The sequence below is a fragment of the Mesoplodon mirus genome (genome assembly GCF_964341445.2).
Source record: "Mesoplodon mirus genome assembly, chromosome: 3".
Classification (NCBI taxonomy): domain Eukaryota; kingdom Metazoa; phylum Chordata; class Mammalia; order Artiodactyla; family Ziphiidae; genus Mesoplodon; species Mesoplodon mirus.
The window spans coordinates 161,649,324-161,666,188 of record NC_138978.1 but is presented as its reverse complement, the minus strand read 5'-3'; the positions used below and the strand labels follow the sequence as shown (position 1 = coordinate 161,666,188).

Below are 16,865 nucleotides of genomic sequence, written 5' to 3'. Positions count from 1 at the left end.
GTACTTTTGTTTTCTCTCTCTCTATTCTACCTAGCAACTGATGACACTAACTATTTCCCCTGTTTTTACTGGGAGAGGATCCTAGGTGTCACTCAGTTGCTGAATCACTCAAGAGCCAGTAGAGTATAAGTTCTTGAAAGATCAGCAGGGACCCGTCAGTGTTTTGGTTAAAAGAATCGGAAAGAGAAGGATTTCAGAGGGGCTGATGGTGCTCCTGTTACCTCTCATCATTGTATTAGCAGTGATGCACAGTGATGCTCATGAGTACCCCAAGTTCTCTTTGCCCTGAACTCCTCAGCCGAGGCAGCCTCAGGGAAAGAGCTTGTCTTCCTAAAACTTCTGGTGAAATGATTAAGAAGCCAGGGGCAGAAAATAGTGTTTATTAAACCCAGGACTTGTCAGAGGGTTGGACTAGCTGTACAGTTTTCCAGTTCATGTGTGTAGGATTTTGATGTCACCTGCCTTCTGAGGGGTTGGAAGCCATTCTGGAAAGACCCTCTGGGTAACTTCCTCACTTCCTACTTCCCTTCTGAGCATTGCTCCTTTTCTTTTCTGCTCATGTCTTTTCTTTTACTTTTGTTTTTCCTCTCTACTAGCTTGGTAAGTCTCATGAGGATGTGGTCAGAGTTTCAGGGCCATTGAACAGTAGAGCAGATCCATTGTTCAGGTTTACTTGTTTTGTCTCTTCACCACAAGCCCAACCTGTAACACAAGATCCCAGAAAGATAAAACCATGGTTCTGGACTTGTTTACTAGGTGTAAGAGATATCAACTGAGTAGAAGGAGTTTTTCATTGTTTAGGGAGCCTATGTTACTAGGGAAGCAGTTGCTTTCTGTTGCCCGCAATACACCAAAAGACCTGTGGGCTGGAAGCGCCAGGCTTCTCTGCCCTAAGCAACTGCTTTCCCAGCTAGGGGCCAGCACTCCCAGGTGGCTGCCAGGCAATGTCTCCATCTCAGTCTGGGCCACCACCATAGGCAGTGATTCATGAGCATGACAGGAAGGAGCTCTTTCAAATCATCTGTGTGTTCATTATACAAATGTTGGTTGATGACCTACTGTGTGACAGCACTTTTGGGGACATGACCACGAACAAGACAGACAAAGGTCCTGTTTCTATAGAAACTTAATCCAGAAAAAGTCCTACCATTCAAGTCAGAAATGGGAAAGATTGAGGGTGAGGGTAAGAGACAGAGGATAAAAAGAGGAAAGGAGTGATATTTCTAGAATGTAAAAAGCCTATATATTACCTGTATTTAATCCTCAAAGAACTCTCCAATAATATGACCACAATATCCCCTAAACATAATCTTTCATGGGATGGTCTAACTGACCCTTGTGGCAGGCTAAGAAAATATCCCCATTTCCAGATGAGGAGACCCAGGCCTAGAGAGGTGGGCTCAGCTCACATAATGAGCAGAGTCTGAAGTACATGCAGGTCTTTTAGTCTACAGTCCAGGGCTTTCCCACAATATCACAGCACCTCTGGATGTGGACGCTTGGCACTTCGATAATAGGTGGAATGAGAAATAGAACCAGTCATATATAAAGGGTAGGGAAGGTTGCTTTGTGCTGGCTATTCTCCTTTTGACTCCTTCCACTCCATCCTTCTCTGGCCTGTCTTGTGCCCTGGGAGGCTGACTGCTACAGACGGCATCACCCAGTCTCTCTTGCAGGCTGATTTCTGTTTGGGTTCACCCAATGGGAGATGCTGAAAGGAGAGCAGTCACAGAGGAGAGAGAGGTTGGGATATTTCCTTCTTCCTCTTTCCCCACTTTGTTTAATGTTTCTGGTGGTAGCTGTGTCCCTCTGCAATATAGTTTTCTCTGAACAGCCCTTTCTTCATGGTTCTAGCTCCCATTAGGCCTCAGGAGCACTATTTGCTCCTCCAATCTCTACAGCCCTAAGGGTGGTAATGGCTTCCTATAGTTGTTAGCTTATGGGTGCCCTATCATCCCTCATCTGTTCCTGTAACTTTGCTCATACCCCTGCGTGAAGTCCCTTCATTAAAGTTTCTTCATGTGACTCATCTGGAATGAAGGTTGTTACCTGCCAGGATCCTGACTGAGTTTCCTGAGCATTGAGGGATGATGACAGGGAAGGGAAATGGGGTTATGAAAAAGGTCTTGGTCTACTTGATATTTGGGCCTAATGCTAGCCCTGATAGGAGCTTCTAGACATGGAAACGCAGGGAGGAGATACCAGAGTGTATGGGGGTCACAGCTCAATGACAAGATCACTCCAACATCACTTCCAGTGTGTTGATTTCATTGACTCCATGGCCTGCAGTAGACTGTGCTTTCCTTTGTACTTCCATAGCTCCTGCTCACAGCTTTATAACTTTCTATTTACCAAAATCTTTCCTTCAAGGCTCTCCTTAAAGGCAGGGAGAGAGATCTTCTCATTTTTCTCTTCTTTATTTTCCTCGTACTCCCTAGTGACCAATAGGCACTTAATAAATGCCTCCTGGAATTTATGTTCCAAGGTGATGTCCCTAAGAAATTGAAGTGATCTGACCGTGTGCCATAGAAAACTTGGTCAGCAATAATGACTAAATTCACAACTGTGGTTTATTCTAGTTGCAGAATTTGTATGAAAAAGAAAGATGTTTCATGCTTTACAGCTCCTCTTGTTCTTCATTTCAGCCTGTGGGAGACTGTGAGCTGGTGACATGGGTGGGTGTCATCAGGACGGGGGCATGCATGGGATCTCTCTTGCAGAGGCATATGTGGTTTGTGTGTTTCATCCTGAAAAAGCCAAGGTCAGTCTCTTGATACTACTCATAACTCTATGGATATTTCAATCTGCTATATCAATCTGCTTCATGAATGATGAAGTCCTTCACAGACAAGGAGTAATGATGGATAAGTCCCCTGAACTGTCAACTGGGCTAGTGTTAAAAGACAGATTTGCAAATTATCTGCTTAGAAATGACCTTGAGTTCCAAGAGTTAGCATGAGAAAATATGGGCATTTGCTATAGACATTATTAGACTTCAATCTGTTTCCTTGGAGCTGTTGCCAAGGCACATGCAGTAGAAATTTCTCCAAGATACTGTCTTACTCCCTTAAGGCCTTCTTGGTTGACATTGAATCTATCTAAATCTGAGAAATTCAACTAATTTGTAGATTTTCTTCTGACTAGTTGCAATATTTGTCTGTTCTCACTAAAACGCATTGACCTCAGTCATCCTGTTACCCCAGAAGGATTGCCAAGGACTCGAAGGAAGGGGCCTAGGTTAAAGATCAAGCAAGTGGCTCTTTAAACACTTGCTTTATGAAACCCAAATTGAGACAGATGACAGAGGACATTCTTTCTGACAGCCAAATTTATATTTATTATGGAAAACCCTTCAAGAGTGTAAGTACCAAATCACATTTTGTTACAACTTCAATGAATCATTTAAAAAGAATAAAATTCATAAAAATGTAATTCTTCTGGGAAATAGGAGAACATATGGTCATCATTGTATACAGAGAGTACTGGGAAAAAAAAAAAACCCACCAGGGCACATTCATTCATTCTCCAAAGCTCTACACGGCCCACAGTGATCTCCTTGCTATTCCTCAAATACATGGAACAGGCAACTTCCTTGAGGACTCCGGCTTGTTGTTCCATCTGAAAGGTTCTTCTCCTATGACTCACTTCCTCACTTCATTCACATCTCTGCTCAGATGCCACCTGCTCAGAAGGCCTTTCCTGGCCCCTCTACCTAAAAGGTCAGCCCTCTTCACACTCTACCTCCTTTCCTTGCTTTTTTTCCTTTTTCTTTTTTAAATTTGTTTTTCTCTTTTTAAACATTTTTTCTTTTCATTTTCTTTTTTTCCCTTTTTCTTTATTATTATTTGTGTGTGTGTGTTTATGTCTGTTCCCTGCTATATTTCTCTTCACAACTCTTATCAGCAGCTGATCCTGTATTATATCTTCACCTACTGCAGGTCTTCCTTCTAGAAAGGAGCTCAGGGCTGGGATTTGATGTGTTCATTGCCGTATCCCTAGCAGCTAGGACTGTGCCTACTGGAAGTTCAGAAAAGGGTAAAACTTAAAAGAGACATTGGTAACCTCCAAAGGGTAGCCTCAGAAGAGTAGCTAAAGAGTCAAACTGTCACATTCAGCACTTCCGGGCCCCCGATGACTTCCTGTAGTGAGAGGAGTTGTTAGGAGAGGGACTGGCAGTTCTTGATGCGTATAGAACTACCTATATCACTGCATAGTTTGAGAAGTGTCCAAAGGCCCTCTTAACTAAAAATATCACCCTCTACTTCTCCCCCTCATTCCCACGATGCCTGAAATTCCAGAGAGTAGTTCCCAGGAATCATAATCATTTTGACTGTATTAAGGCATCGGGCTACTTGGGAGGGCCAACAGATAATTGGGACTTTGTTGAACTGGATATCCAATTGGGACCCACAACCAATTGTAGGAAGGTCTGGAGCAGGGGTCCCCAGGGACTGGGAAATCCAGGACAGTGAGTCATCCTGGACACAAGAGGGCGGGAGAGAGCAATGGTGATCTGGGCGAGGAGCCTGAAACAGAGCCTGGGATGGGGAAGTGCCTCTGCTTTGGATCAGCTGGGCAGTCTAAGGCAAAGGGGCTTCTAGCCTGAGAGGTCACAGTGTAATTCCTGGGTCCTCCACTTATGGATTCTAAGGATGATCTTGGGCAATTTTCTTCAACTCTCTGCACCCATTGTCTACCTGTGAAATGGGAATTTTAAGACCTTTAAGACTCAAAAGGTTGCAGTGAGGAATAAATGTAACTCATGTTTATCAGAGGCTTAGCATGGTAACTAACACATGGCGGCATGTGCTCAAGAAGTAAGTGCAGTTCTGAGGGTTATGATTCAGATTTTGCTGCCCTCCATGGCTCGCGGAAGGCCTAACTTCATAGCAGGTTTTCTGCCTCCTCCTTGTGGATCCCTTTGTGTGAGAGCAGGAACTCTCTCCTAGCTGCTGGAACACCCCATTGGTACCTCTTCTGTGGCACTTTGAGGTCATATGAAGGGATATTTGTTAAGGTAGGATAGAACGTATTTAACAGTTTGTTAGCTTGATTTATTCCTTTAAAATATTGGGTCTCTGGAATGTGGGCCTCCTTTGTCCTCTTGACTCAGCCATGCAAATGTCAGTGCTGGTCCTGGGAGTGTCTTTGGAGATGGGTTTTGATGACTGGGGAGGATGTAGATGGGTCAGGATGGCAGGAAGTAACAAGATAAAAGGCTCAGAAGTGGGCATTTCCAGACAACAGCGAGCAGAGCAGGGGAAGAAAGCCACCATGCTGCATGCCTTCGCCCCTCCAGCTCTTTGGCAGGGCATGGGGGCCCTTGGCCTTCTCAGCCTTGGCTCTGCTTACCTCTTGGGCGTCATCTCTCCTCTCCTCTGTGACGCTCACTGTCCTCCAGCGTCCTAGGCCATTGGTTCCCACAGCGGGCCACTCTCTCCTATCCCCTGTCTGCACACATGGCTTCTACTCTACTGCCACTGTCCTCTCTCCTATGTCCCTTCCCAGCCTCGTTGCCTGCTCACCTCCTACCTGTCCCAGGATCTCCCCTAAGACATACCTTCTCTGGAAAGTCTTCCCTGAGGCCCCATGCCCCGCACTGACCCCATCACAACACCCATCCCACTACCTCAAAACTGCCCTGTCTCTATCAGCCTAGGAGCTTCTTTGCTGAGCTGAGAGACGTTCAGTGCAGGAGCGGCAACGTCAAACATTTCATTTTAGCCTACTTTTGACGCTTAGTGATTATTACAGTTCTTATAGTGATGTTTGGCCAGAAGAAAAAGTAAAGAAGGCATAGGAAAATTGTTGATAGAGTTGGGTTGGTATAATAGGAAAAGCATTATGCTTTTTAAAAATTTTCCTCAGGAGGCCTGAGTCCTTATGTGGGTTCTCACTGTGGGTCAGTCAAGCAGACTAACCTGGTGTGTGTGTGCATGTGTGTGTGTGTGTACACACATGTGCAAGCACAGCAGTGAGATGGGGGCCCGCATTTATCCACCTGGAGCCTCTGTTGGTGAAACATGGGGGTTGGGTTATCAGGGTTTTCAAACCCTCAGTGTCCCTCGGACAGCTCTCCCCCAGGGGCCCAGTGAGTGGCCCTGGGCCCTTCTCCCACAGACCAGAACACTCTACTTCACTTACAAGTTGAGTTACCTGTAAAAGTTCATCCTAAGGTTTCCAAACCTGAAAAACCAGGCTCCAAGTCTTGGTTAAAGCTCTAAAGTCCTTTCCAGATCCCAGTTCCTGGGGTTCTGTGATTCCATAAGAGGAAGTATCAGCTGGGTCCCAAGAAGAATGGGTGCAACTGAACATGGAGGACGAACAGGGGGATTAAATGGAATTCAGCAGTTTATGGATCTAGATCAGCCGTGACTCTAAATATCTGCCTTCTTTGCCCCTCTCCAGGGACTCACTCTCTGAGATATTTTCACCTGGGCGTCTCAGATCCTGGCTATGGGATGCCTGAATTTATTTCAGCTGGGCATGTGGATTCTCATCCCATCACCATGTATGACAGTGTCTCTTGGCAGGAGCCACAGGCCCTGTGGATGGCGGAGAACCTGGCGCCTGATCACCGGGAGAGGTCCACGCAGCTGCTGCGGGACGGCAGCAGACGTTCAAGGTGGAACTGAAGCAGCAGCAGCATCACTGCAATCACTCAGGTGGTGAAGGCAGCAGAGACGAATGCTGTCCATCTCTAACCCCCAACCCGGTAGAGGTCCCTGGGCTGACAGTGAATGTGAGCAGTTGCTGAGTTGCATTCTTTTGGCAAAACTTGGACAATCTGGTTGACGGGGTTCAGTGCCTGCCCTCTGTCCTGTGCATCTTTCAAAGTGTCTGTTTCTCCCCCAGGAGCCCTTGACCCCCATATCCCTATCCCATTCGCATTTAGGCTGCTGACCTGTATCTTCTCCTTTCTCCTCCTAAATTTGGCCAGCACACGTCTCATCTCCTGGTGGCCAGGCTTAGTGAGGTGCTTGTTTATGCGCAATGACTTACTAAATATATTAACTTTCCCAGGGATATTTCTGGCTCCTGCATATCTCTCCCTTCTCCACTGCACTAAAAACTTTATCAGTTAGTTGTTCCCCATATAGGATAACTCCCAAGGAGGGAATTATCATACTCATTTTGTATGCAGTAGATACTCCGCAGATATCTGTAGATAAATGGGCTTACATCACAGGAAACTCCTGGCGACTCAGTGATGCCATGGCAGGCCTGTGCAGTGATGTATTCTGTGGTAGAAGATGTTTCCAGTCATGCCCCCTGTCACGTCACCTGGGCACCCACCTCCGCATCCCCATGTCAACCCCTCCCTTCCTGCCTGCATGTCTATTCCAGGGTTTCCACACTTACCAGAGAATGATTGGCTGTGAGTTACTGTAGGATGGAAACACCACGGGGTTTCTCCAACATGCATATGACGGACAGGATTTCAGTATCTTCAGTAAAGATACACTCTCCTGGATGGCTCTGAATAATGTGGCTCACATCACCAAGCGGGCATGGGAGGCCAGTCAGCACGAGCTACGATATCAAAAGAATTGGCTGGAAGAAGAATGTATTGCCTGGTTAAAGAGATTTCTGGAGTATGGGAAAGGTACCCTACAAAGGACAGGTAAAGAGGAGGGAGAACACCTTGTCCTCATATCCTCAGAACCCATGGTTTTATACGTAACTTCCTCTCATCTAAGTTATAGCGACCCTATTCTGAAATCCATTTTGTTACTATCATGTTCTGTAACTCTCCATGAAAACTTTCCCTAATTACTTTTTATCAGCATTTTGACAACATGCAGCAGTTCTTGTCTTGACAGAGTGGAGTACCTCCAGGGACACTTCCTTTTGTGGGGGGGATCCAGTGAGACAAATCCTTCCACCTCCTGTCAATGATAAGTTGGGAAATACTTTGGGAGGGGATGCAATTCTTCAAGTTGTGTAGTAACCAAGGGCTCACACAACACCAAGATGAGCGAAAGTCTGAAATTACCAAGAAGATAAACAGGGTCTTTGCTTTACTAAAGGAGTTAGGATAATATTCCTTTCAGTAAAGCTCCTCTTATACATCAAAGATATGATCCAGGTAATGGGCTTCCCTGGTGGCGCAGTGGTTGAGAGTCCGCCTGCCGATGCAGGGGACACGGGTTTGTGCCCAAGTCCGGGAAGATCTCACATGCTGCAGAGCGGCTGGGACCGTGAGCCCTGGCTGCTGGGCCTGCGCGTCCAGAGCCTGTGCTCCACAATGGGAGAAACCACAACAGTGAGAGGCCCACATACCACAAAAAAAAAAAAAAAAAAAAGAAGAAGATATGATTCAGTTGGTCAACTTTTAGTTAACACAGGACTTTTCATGTACGATTTCATTATTCAAAATGAATTACGTCTGCATCATGCTGTGGGAAACTCCCAGACAAAATGTGCCTTTTCCCACAGGAGTGATTTTTAATGGCGGAGCTTTCAAGAGCTATGGCGGCCCCTCAGGGAGGCATCTGGGCCACAGGTACGAATATGGACTCTCTGTCCAAGTGCATCGGTTTTGGAGGCAGGTGACGAGTTTGTTTCAGTTGTCTCACTCACTAGCTGAATAACCATCTTAATTTTTTAAAATTAATTAATTTATTTGTTTGTTTAATTTTGGCTGCATTGGGTCTTCGTTGCTGCACGTGGGCTTTCTCCAGTTGTGGCGAGCAGGGACTACTCTTCGTTGTGGAGCACAGGCTCTAGGCACACGGGCTTCAGTAGTTGTGGCACGTGGGCTCAGTAGTTGTGGCTCGTGGGCTCTAGACCACAGGCTCAGTAGTTATGGCTCATGGGCTTAGTTGCTCTATGGCATGTAGGATCTTCCTGGATCAGGGCTCGAACCTGTGTCCCCTGCATTGGCAGGAGGATTCTTAACCACTGCACCACCAGATAAGCCCCAACCATCTTAATTTTAATGGTTGCAGGTAACAGAAAACTACTCAAACTGGCTTTAGCACAAAGAATTTGTTGTTGTTGGCAAACCAGGGTTCTGGGTCATTCTTGGTTTTAGATGTTTCCTGCAAAGAAGAAAATTAATTGGGAAATGCAGTTGCTGAGTTCTAATATTGTGTACTCAGTACATAAGATACTTCTGTTTAACTTGAACTTCTTCCTAGAGGCCCCACTGGTCAGAGTAAATCGCAAAGAAATTTTCCAGGGATTGCAACTCTTTACTGCAGAGCTCACGGCTTTTACCTCCCAGAAATTTCCATGATCTGGATGAAAAAATGGGGAAGAAATTGTCCAAGAAATGGACTATGGAGACCTTCTTCCCAGTGGGGATGGGACCTATCAGACATGGGTGTCAGTTGAGCTGGATCCTCAGAGCAGCGACCTTTACTCCTGTCATGTGGAGCACGGCAGTGTCCACGTGGTTCTTCAGGGTTCCCAGGGTAGAGATGGGGTTGTGGCTGTCTGGGGAGTGAGACTAAGAAAAGGCAGTGAGCAGGAAGCATGGATCACTGCGTGCTTTAGAATGGGTCTGTTAAATCAGAGGTTCTCTCACTTTTCAGTCTCAAGCCTCCTTTATACTCTTAAAAAAATTATTGAGTAACCCAAAGAGCTTTTGTTTATTTAGGTTATATCTGTTTCTATTTACTGTATTACAAACTAAAAATTTTTTTAAAAATTAAACACTAGAAAACACAAGCACATATTCCATTTGCTATCAGAGTGATGATGTCATTTCATATCATGTGGCCTCTAGAAAACTCCACCGTGCCCATGTGAGAGATGGAGATTTAAAAAAAGTGTTGGGGGGGGGGAAGATCATGAATTAGATCTCATAGACACCTTGATTGGGTCTTGAGGACGCTTGGGGCATTCGGACCATACTTTGGGAACTGCTGTTCCTCTGTTTTAGACTATTCTCCACGGAGCTGTGAAGTAAGAAGTGACAGTACGAAAAATAGTTTTGGGCTTCCTGATGGTTGCAGGTACAAAAGTTCCCAAACATTAACATAGAAGAGGAGGAGCACTTGTGGATTTTCCCTCATTTGCTTGCTTTCAGAATCAGAAACCATGCTTCAGGCGATGAAAGCTGTTGGGTTCATTGTCCTCGCCATCGCCCTGTCTGGAGTTGGTGTCGTAGCCTGGCAAAGGAAGCCCTGAGGTGAGAGGCCTGTGGAAGGATCCTACGAGTTGACAGACTGTCTCTCCACAGCTCCATTGAGTTTTATTTTCTGCACCTGCTAGTCTAAGCTCCATTTAGAAATGGGTTGGGCCTCACTTTGCAATCACAGGACCTAGAACACCCCTCTCACCACATAGGGAACACACACCATGGATGATGCTTGTAAGGAGAGTGGTCTGTTTCATAGGTGGTGCCTGACATCAACAAAGTAGTACAGTTGCTGTCCAGGTGGACAGTCCTCCTAGAAGTTGGGTCAGAGAAGATACGGTGACATTGGTTTGTCTTTTTCCAAGTGATATTGTTATTATTAATTATTATCAACTTTTGAGGGAACTTTGTCCTTGGTTTCAAAACTTCAGTAAGTTTTCCCATTTTGACAAACATTATTCTGCTTCAATCATATGGAAGTCACTTTTCTTCTAAATTCATCTTTTAATCCATGAAACGTGGAAGAGATACCTTTGGAAAATGGAATTCAGGGTAAGAAAAAGGGGAAGGAGAAATGGGAGAGATATAGGCTCTTAGTACCTTGGGGAAAAAACTTCATTCATTCAGTAAACATGTCTTAAATGCCTAGTGTGTTCTAAGCACTGTATTAAATGCTGGGATATAGCAATGCAAAAGACAGACATGATCCCTGTTAGAGAGCTTACAGTCTAGTTTTGTAAGGTCATTCCCCACCTCTGGCCTCACTAGGTGCTCAAGTTGATCACAGCATAATATTGATGAGTCCTGGATAATGGGTTTGAAGCCAGTGTGGGCCAGGAATTTGGCTTTGTTTCATAGCCACAGACTTAAACCTCGATTCAGGTGATACCATGCAAAGCATGTTATTAGTTCAAAGTAAAACCAACCCTCTACTAGAAAATTAACTCAGAGTTAATGGGCCATTATGTTTTCTTTACAAAGCATAGCACTAATCCCAATCCAGCAAGTGATAGCTGCTGAAGCAAAAAAAAATTTTTTTTTCTTTTTATACAGTGACACACCTCTCTCAAGAATGATACGCACCGTGAATTCCTGCTTTTTATCTTGCGGAGTTTGTGAATTTGAGTTAAAATTTGTCAAGTACTAAGAGAATCTTGACCAAGTACGCTAAAAATGTCAATGCCAGCTTCTCAGTCTTTGCTGAACATTGCATAATTTATTTCTGAGCTGTAAGGAAAAATGCACATATCTGACTAAAAACTTTTCCTTTCAGAGCAAAATGGAGTTGTCTACCTTCCTACACCAGATCACTGAGGGGAGATGGCTATTTTCCAGCTGTCTTTCCTCTAGGAACCATGGTCTCCTCTGTCCCATATGGACTCAAGTCCAGCGCTCAAAGCTCTTGACCACACCCACAACAGACATGGACATTATAGGATTAATTATTTATGGCAGACAGATAGGAGCCACAAAATGTTATTTGTTCTTTGGCTCCAAAAAGACTGTCAGCTATCAGGCTCTTTTGATGGACTCCTTCATTACATTTCCTCTAAACGTGGCTGCTCTCATGGCACAACACTTCCTTATGTCCCATTTGTCAACAATGGTTTGCGGGTAGATGAGAGAATCTCAGGGCTGGGAGAAAACTTCAATCCAGGGCCGGAAATGTCTTCTCCAATGCCTTTGCCTTGAGCATCTAGCCTCCACTTGAATTCCACCAGTGAACGTCACCTCACTACGTCACAAAAGGCCTTTCTCTTCTTTCATGAGAGTGTTGACTAGGCAAGAGCGGTGGGTGCCATGACTGTGACCCTACAGACAGGTTGGACCACCCCATGAGAGCAGTCAGCCAGTCTCTACAATGGCCTGTGCTCTGGTGGGATCATTTTACACCTTCCATGGTCTGAGAGAAAGCAAAAGTGCCCTGTTCTTTTGCCAGGCAGCTCTGCCTGGTAGCTTGGCATCTTGGAAATATACCTGGTCAGCTCTGTGGAGGTGATCTCATTCTGTCTTTTGTAAGAAAGTAAGAAAAATAAGTATCGGACATTATCAGCTTTAGTAGAAATACAGAGACTTGAACACAGTTGCTATCTTTTAACGTAAAAATGATAGTGTGTCTCAGAAGAGCATCCAGTTCTAATTTCTGTCCTTCCTCTACTGGCTTATTGTAGATGGGCCCAACTCACCTTTATACATGGGCTTTTTCTCCATACATCTGCCCTGGGAATAAATAAAAGCCCCACCGTGAGAATTAACATCCCCTTGATCCTCCTTACTCTTCCCAACCGCCTAAAATCCTCACCGTCATTTACCTCTTGTCCTGTCCTGTGTAGCCACCGGTCCTTGGGTTGACCATCAGTTATACATTCATCTGTCCCACTTCACTGACTCTGTCTGACCGCACATGTCAGCTCTGATACTCGCTTCAGTGGCCCCAACTTGGACAACTGACTTTGAACATGTATGTCAGACTTGACCTTTGCTTTCCCTTGACCAATGCATTTGCCCTCTGGCTTTAATCATCACAGCCACAGGTACAGACACTCTCAGCATGCTAGGGCTATTCCTTGCTCCACTGTCCCCACCTCCTTCCATGGTTGAAGGTCCCACCCCGTGTCTCTTTACTGGTGCCCGCTGAGTTGCATAAGAGCACAACTGTGTTTGTTTATTTTGCTTTGAGCGCTGCCATGGGCAATTGCCATACCATCTTTTAAGCAGTGTTGCACTGTGAAGAGAGCAGCTTTATTTCTGGAATGGTTTCTTCTTACAATTAGAATAGTTGGGACTTAAAATATTTTTGGATGGACACTTACAGTGATTCAGATGCTGTAACGATATAAATGTCTTCTCCAACTGCCTGGTACTCTCATCAAAGACGTGAATGGTCAAAGCCTTCTTGTGCTCCCAGGGTCTTGCCCTACACTTAACATGTAATAAAAGTGTCCACATGGTTGAAGAGGGGGAGGCAGAAGCAAGGGCAAGGATGTGGTGGTGAGACCTTCTATAGTGCAATTGCAGCGTCTCTGTTTCTCCCTTGGGGATTTTATAATATAAAGAGAGTTATCATATAAAATAATATAAAGGGATGATTTTTCAATAATACCTAAAATTTTGCACCTTCATTTTACAAGTGGCTCAAGATTACATTATTTCTTAATAATTTTATTTTATTTATTTATTTATTTATTTTTTTGCGGTACGCGGGCCTCTCACTGCTGTGGCCTCTCCCGTTGTGGAGCACAGGCTCCGGACGCGCAGGCTCGGCGGCCATGGCTCACGGGCCCAGCCGCTCTGCGGCATGTGGGAGCTTCCCGGACCGGGGCACGAACCCGTGTCCCCTGCATCGGCAGGCGGACTCTCAACCACTGCGCCACCAGGGAAGCCCTATGTCTTAATAATTTTAGACTTATTGCTTCGTTAACTTGTGTTAGTTGATTACAGATGCTCGGTAATTGGAAACTATGAAATATGTGATAATGTAAAATCTAAACATTAAAAACAAAGGACTGTGCTATCACCACAATCATGGTTTGACTTTGGATTGTCTTAATATTTGGATTAAGAACACTGGATGAGAAATCTGTTCCACTCTCTTCTTCATCATATTTTTTTAAAACTCTATTGTCTATTTTCTTTTGAAGCACATACAGACCAAAATATAGTATATTTAAATGGCAGTGTAACAGGGAGGGAAGAAAAGCAGTTTGAAGAGCAGGGTGAAAGTCAGGCAAAGTTTTCTTGGACCAGGCTCCTCTGTTGTAGGAGTGAGCTGTCCCATCGGAGGGCTGGCCTTCTCTGCCTCTTCCACTGTTTTCAAGTTCTTCTGGGCCATTCCTTATTTCTGAGGAACGATGTACTTGGTTTTTCCTCTTCTACTTTTTTTTTTAAAAATAAATTTATTTATTTATTTTTGACTGCGTTGGGTCTTTGTTGCCGCGAACAGCAGCTACTCTTCATTGTGGTGCACGGGCTTCTCACTGTGGTGGCTTCTCATGTTGTGGAGCACAGGCTCTAGGTGTGCGGGCTTCAGTAGTTGTGGCACATGGGCTCAGTAGTTGTGGCTCACGGGCTCAGTAGTTGCGGTGCACAGGCTTAGTTGCTCTGCGGCATGTGGGATCTTCCCGGACCAGGGCTCGAACCCGTGTCCCCTGAACTGGCAGGCAGATTCTTAACCACTGTGCCACCAGGGAAGCCCTTCTGTTTACTTTTGACCTAAGAGGAGATTGTTCTCGCAGGTGTGGCCATGAGGAATAGTCGTCCACTAGGGAAGCCAGTTGATCATTTTCTGGCAGGGTCCCTCTGAGAGGCCACACCTTATTTTGATTGCCCATGTCTGGGGTCTTTGCCTTAACATGTGCAGGTCAAGCATCCCACGGGTGCATAAACTGGAGTGCCAATGTATTCATTTACTGTGAGAAACACAATTGCCAAGTGGGTCAGATATTTGTCTCAGCTGGTCAGTACATCTTCCAGCAGCAGAGTCTACGTGAGAACAGCTAATCACAGGCAGAGCTGTGTGTGGTAGTCCCACAACTGGTGCATGGGGTGGGGTGGCGGTGTGGGACAATTGTTGCTCTTTAGCTCCCCCTTTCCAGGGTTAGCTGTTCTTTCACATACTATTCATTCACAGAACATTCTCCAGGCAGAGTGGGAAGCAGCGCTGGAGGGGTTCAGGGTCGCTTGTGTCCCAGCCCAGGTGTTTTCCACTTGACTGCACTGCCGTTCTCACAGGAAGAGTCTCCACTGCCCTTCCTGAAATGTCTTCACCACCTCTCTTCCTTTGGACATTTGCCAGCTTTTAGCCTTGGATCTCACTGTAACATCTCTACATCTCTCTTTCACTCTGGGCTCCCTCTCTCCAAAGTTCTTTTATCTTCTGGTTGTCCCAAACCCTGCAGGCTGTGTAACAAATCTCAAACCCTGGTGGTTTAAAACAACAACAATCACTTTATTATCTTTCGTAGTTTCTGTGGGTTGGGGATTTGGGTAGGGCTTGGTTAGGCAGTTCTGGCTTGGGGTTTCAAGTCAAATAGTGGCTGGAATTAAAACAGTGCAGTACTGGAGGAGCTGGGGGTGGGGGGTGGTCAGGCATCTCTCTCTGTGTGGAGACTTGGGGGCTCTCCATGTGGTCTCTTTGTGTGGGTTAGATTGGGCTTCCTCACAGCATGGTGGCCTCAGGGCAGCAAAACCGCTTACATGGCAGCCAGCTTCCCTCAGAGCAAGTATCCCAAGAGATCAGGGCAGAAGTGCATAGCATTCCTCTGACCTAGCCTTGGAAGTCACATAATGTCACCTTTGCCCTACTCTAAGTAGTCAAAGAAATCACAAAATCCTGTTCAGGTTCAAGGGGCGGGTATAGAGATCCCAACACTCAATGGGAAGATTGTCAAAGTCATGTTGTGAGAAGAACATGTGGGTGGGAGGTATTGTTGTGGCCATTTTTGGAAAGATAGAACCTATCACAAGTGCCATGCCCTACCATCTGCTCCCCATTCCACCTTGTATTAGTGTCCTAGGGCTGCTGTAACAACATACCGCAAACTGGGTGTCTTCTAGAGCAACAAAAAGTTTTCGTCTCACTGTTCTGGAGACCAGAAGTCCAAAATCAAGGTGTTGGCAGAGCTGTGCTCCCTCTGAAGGCTCTAGGGAAATATCTGTCCCAGGCTTCTCTCCTAGCTTCTGGTAGTTCCTTGGTTCGTGGCTGTATAACTCCAGTCTTCAGATGGTGTTCTCCTGTGTGTGTGTCTCTGTGTCCAGTTTCCCTTTTTATAAGGACACCAGTCATACTGGATTAGGGGATCCATGCTACTCTAGTAGGACCTCATCTTAACTAACTACATCTGCAACTACTCTATTTACAAATAAGGTCACATTCCTATGTACTGGGGTTAGGACTTGAATTGGGGGTGTACACAATTCAACCGATAGCACACCTGTACCAAACCTCTGCAGGCTCCCCTCCATCCAGCAAGAGCTCCTTTTGCTCCAGTGAATCAGCTAGCACTTAGGAAATCAAACTACTTAAATGAATTCTCCCTATAGTGAGATTGACTAGTAATCAGTCCACCTTACCTTAACTCTCCATGAGAAGAGTTAGGTCAAATGAATCTGGCAGAATTTTCGATGGTTCTGGGAGAATTTGGGGGACAGCAATCCTTTCTTTAAATCACACCACTTGGTTTTCTTCCATTTATAAGGCTCATCTCCCAACCTCTGCAGGACAAGGAAAGGTATTCTCGACCTCCAACTTTTATCCCTGCTGGTGAAGGTAGTTGCTCATTGATCTACTTGCCCAACAGCTTCTCCTCTAGAGCCTGAGGCTGCTGATGCCTGCTGTCTTTGATTCTCATAAGAAGGTCCCATTTTGCCAGAGGGGGGATGCTTGTGTCTTTCAGTAGGTTAAATATGCATTCAGACCCCTGGACATAAGATTTCTGGAAACACTCGGACTGTGGGCACCCCCTGCTGAGGAAGAAACCCAAACTGTGACTCCAGAGGAACTCCCCAAGCTTTCACTGAGGTGTCCTTCTCCTTCTCTCTTGCTTCCCCATAGTTGGCTTGGCTGAGTAAAAAGAACACCAAATACCGCCACATACATGAGTGACTTACCATGTAGCTAGATAGACACCATATCTGCCATTAAATGTATCTTTGTTGTAAATCTTGTTTGATTACAACACTAAACTCTGCCCATTTATTCTATTTCTGTGGGTTAGGACCACAGCTAACCCATAAGGGACATTTGTGCAAATTAGAAAATTGTTCCCTTCCTCTGGGT

The 16,865-nt window shown here is 45.4% G+C and overlaps 1 protein-coding gene across 1 annotated transcript in view; it reads left to right on the top strand.

The window, feature by feature from the left end:
* Nucleotides 1-205: 205 nt before the first annotated feature.
* Nucleotides 206-16,865, top strand: part of LOC309799306 (major histocompatibility complex class I-related gene protein) — a gene marked incomplete at both ends in the record, with an annotated part of 36,586 nt that continues 19,926 nt past the window's right edge. Inside the window, 9 exon segments of the mRNA XM_082612261.1 lie at nt 206-260; nt 6,409-6,606; nt 6,609-6,664; nt 7,348-7,389; nt 7,393-7,624; nt 9,144-9,173; nt 9,176-9,249; nt 9,251-9,419; nt 10,037-10,121. Coding sequence (XP_082468387.1) covers nt 206-260; nt 6,409-6,606; nt 6,609-6,664; nt 7,348-7,389; nt 7,393-7,624; nt 9,144-9,173; nt 9,176-9,249; nt 9,251-9,419; nt 10,037-10,121 — 941 coding nt within the window.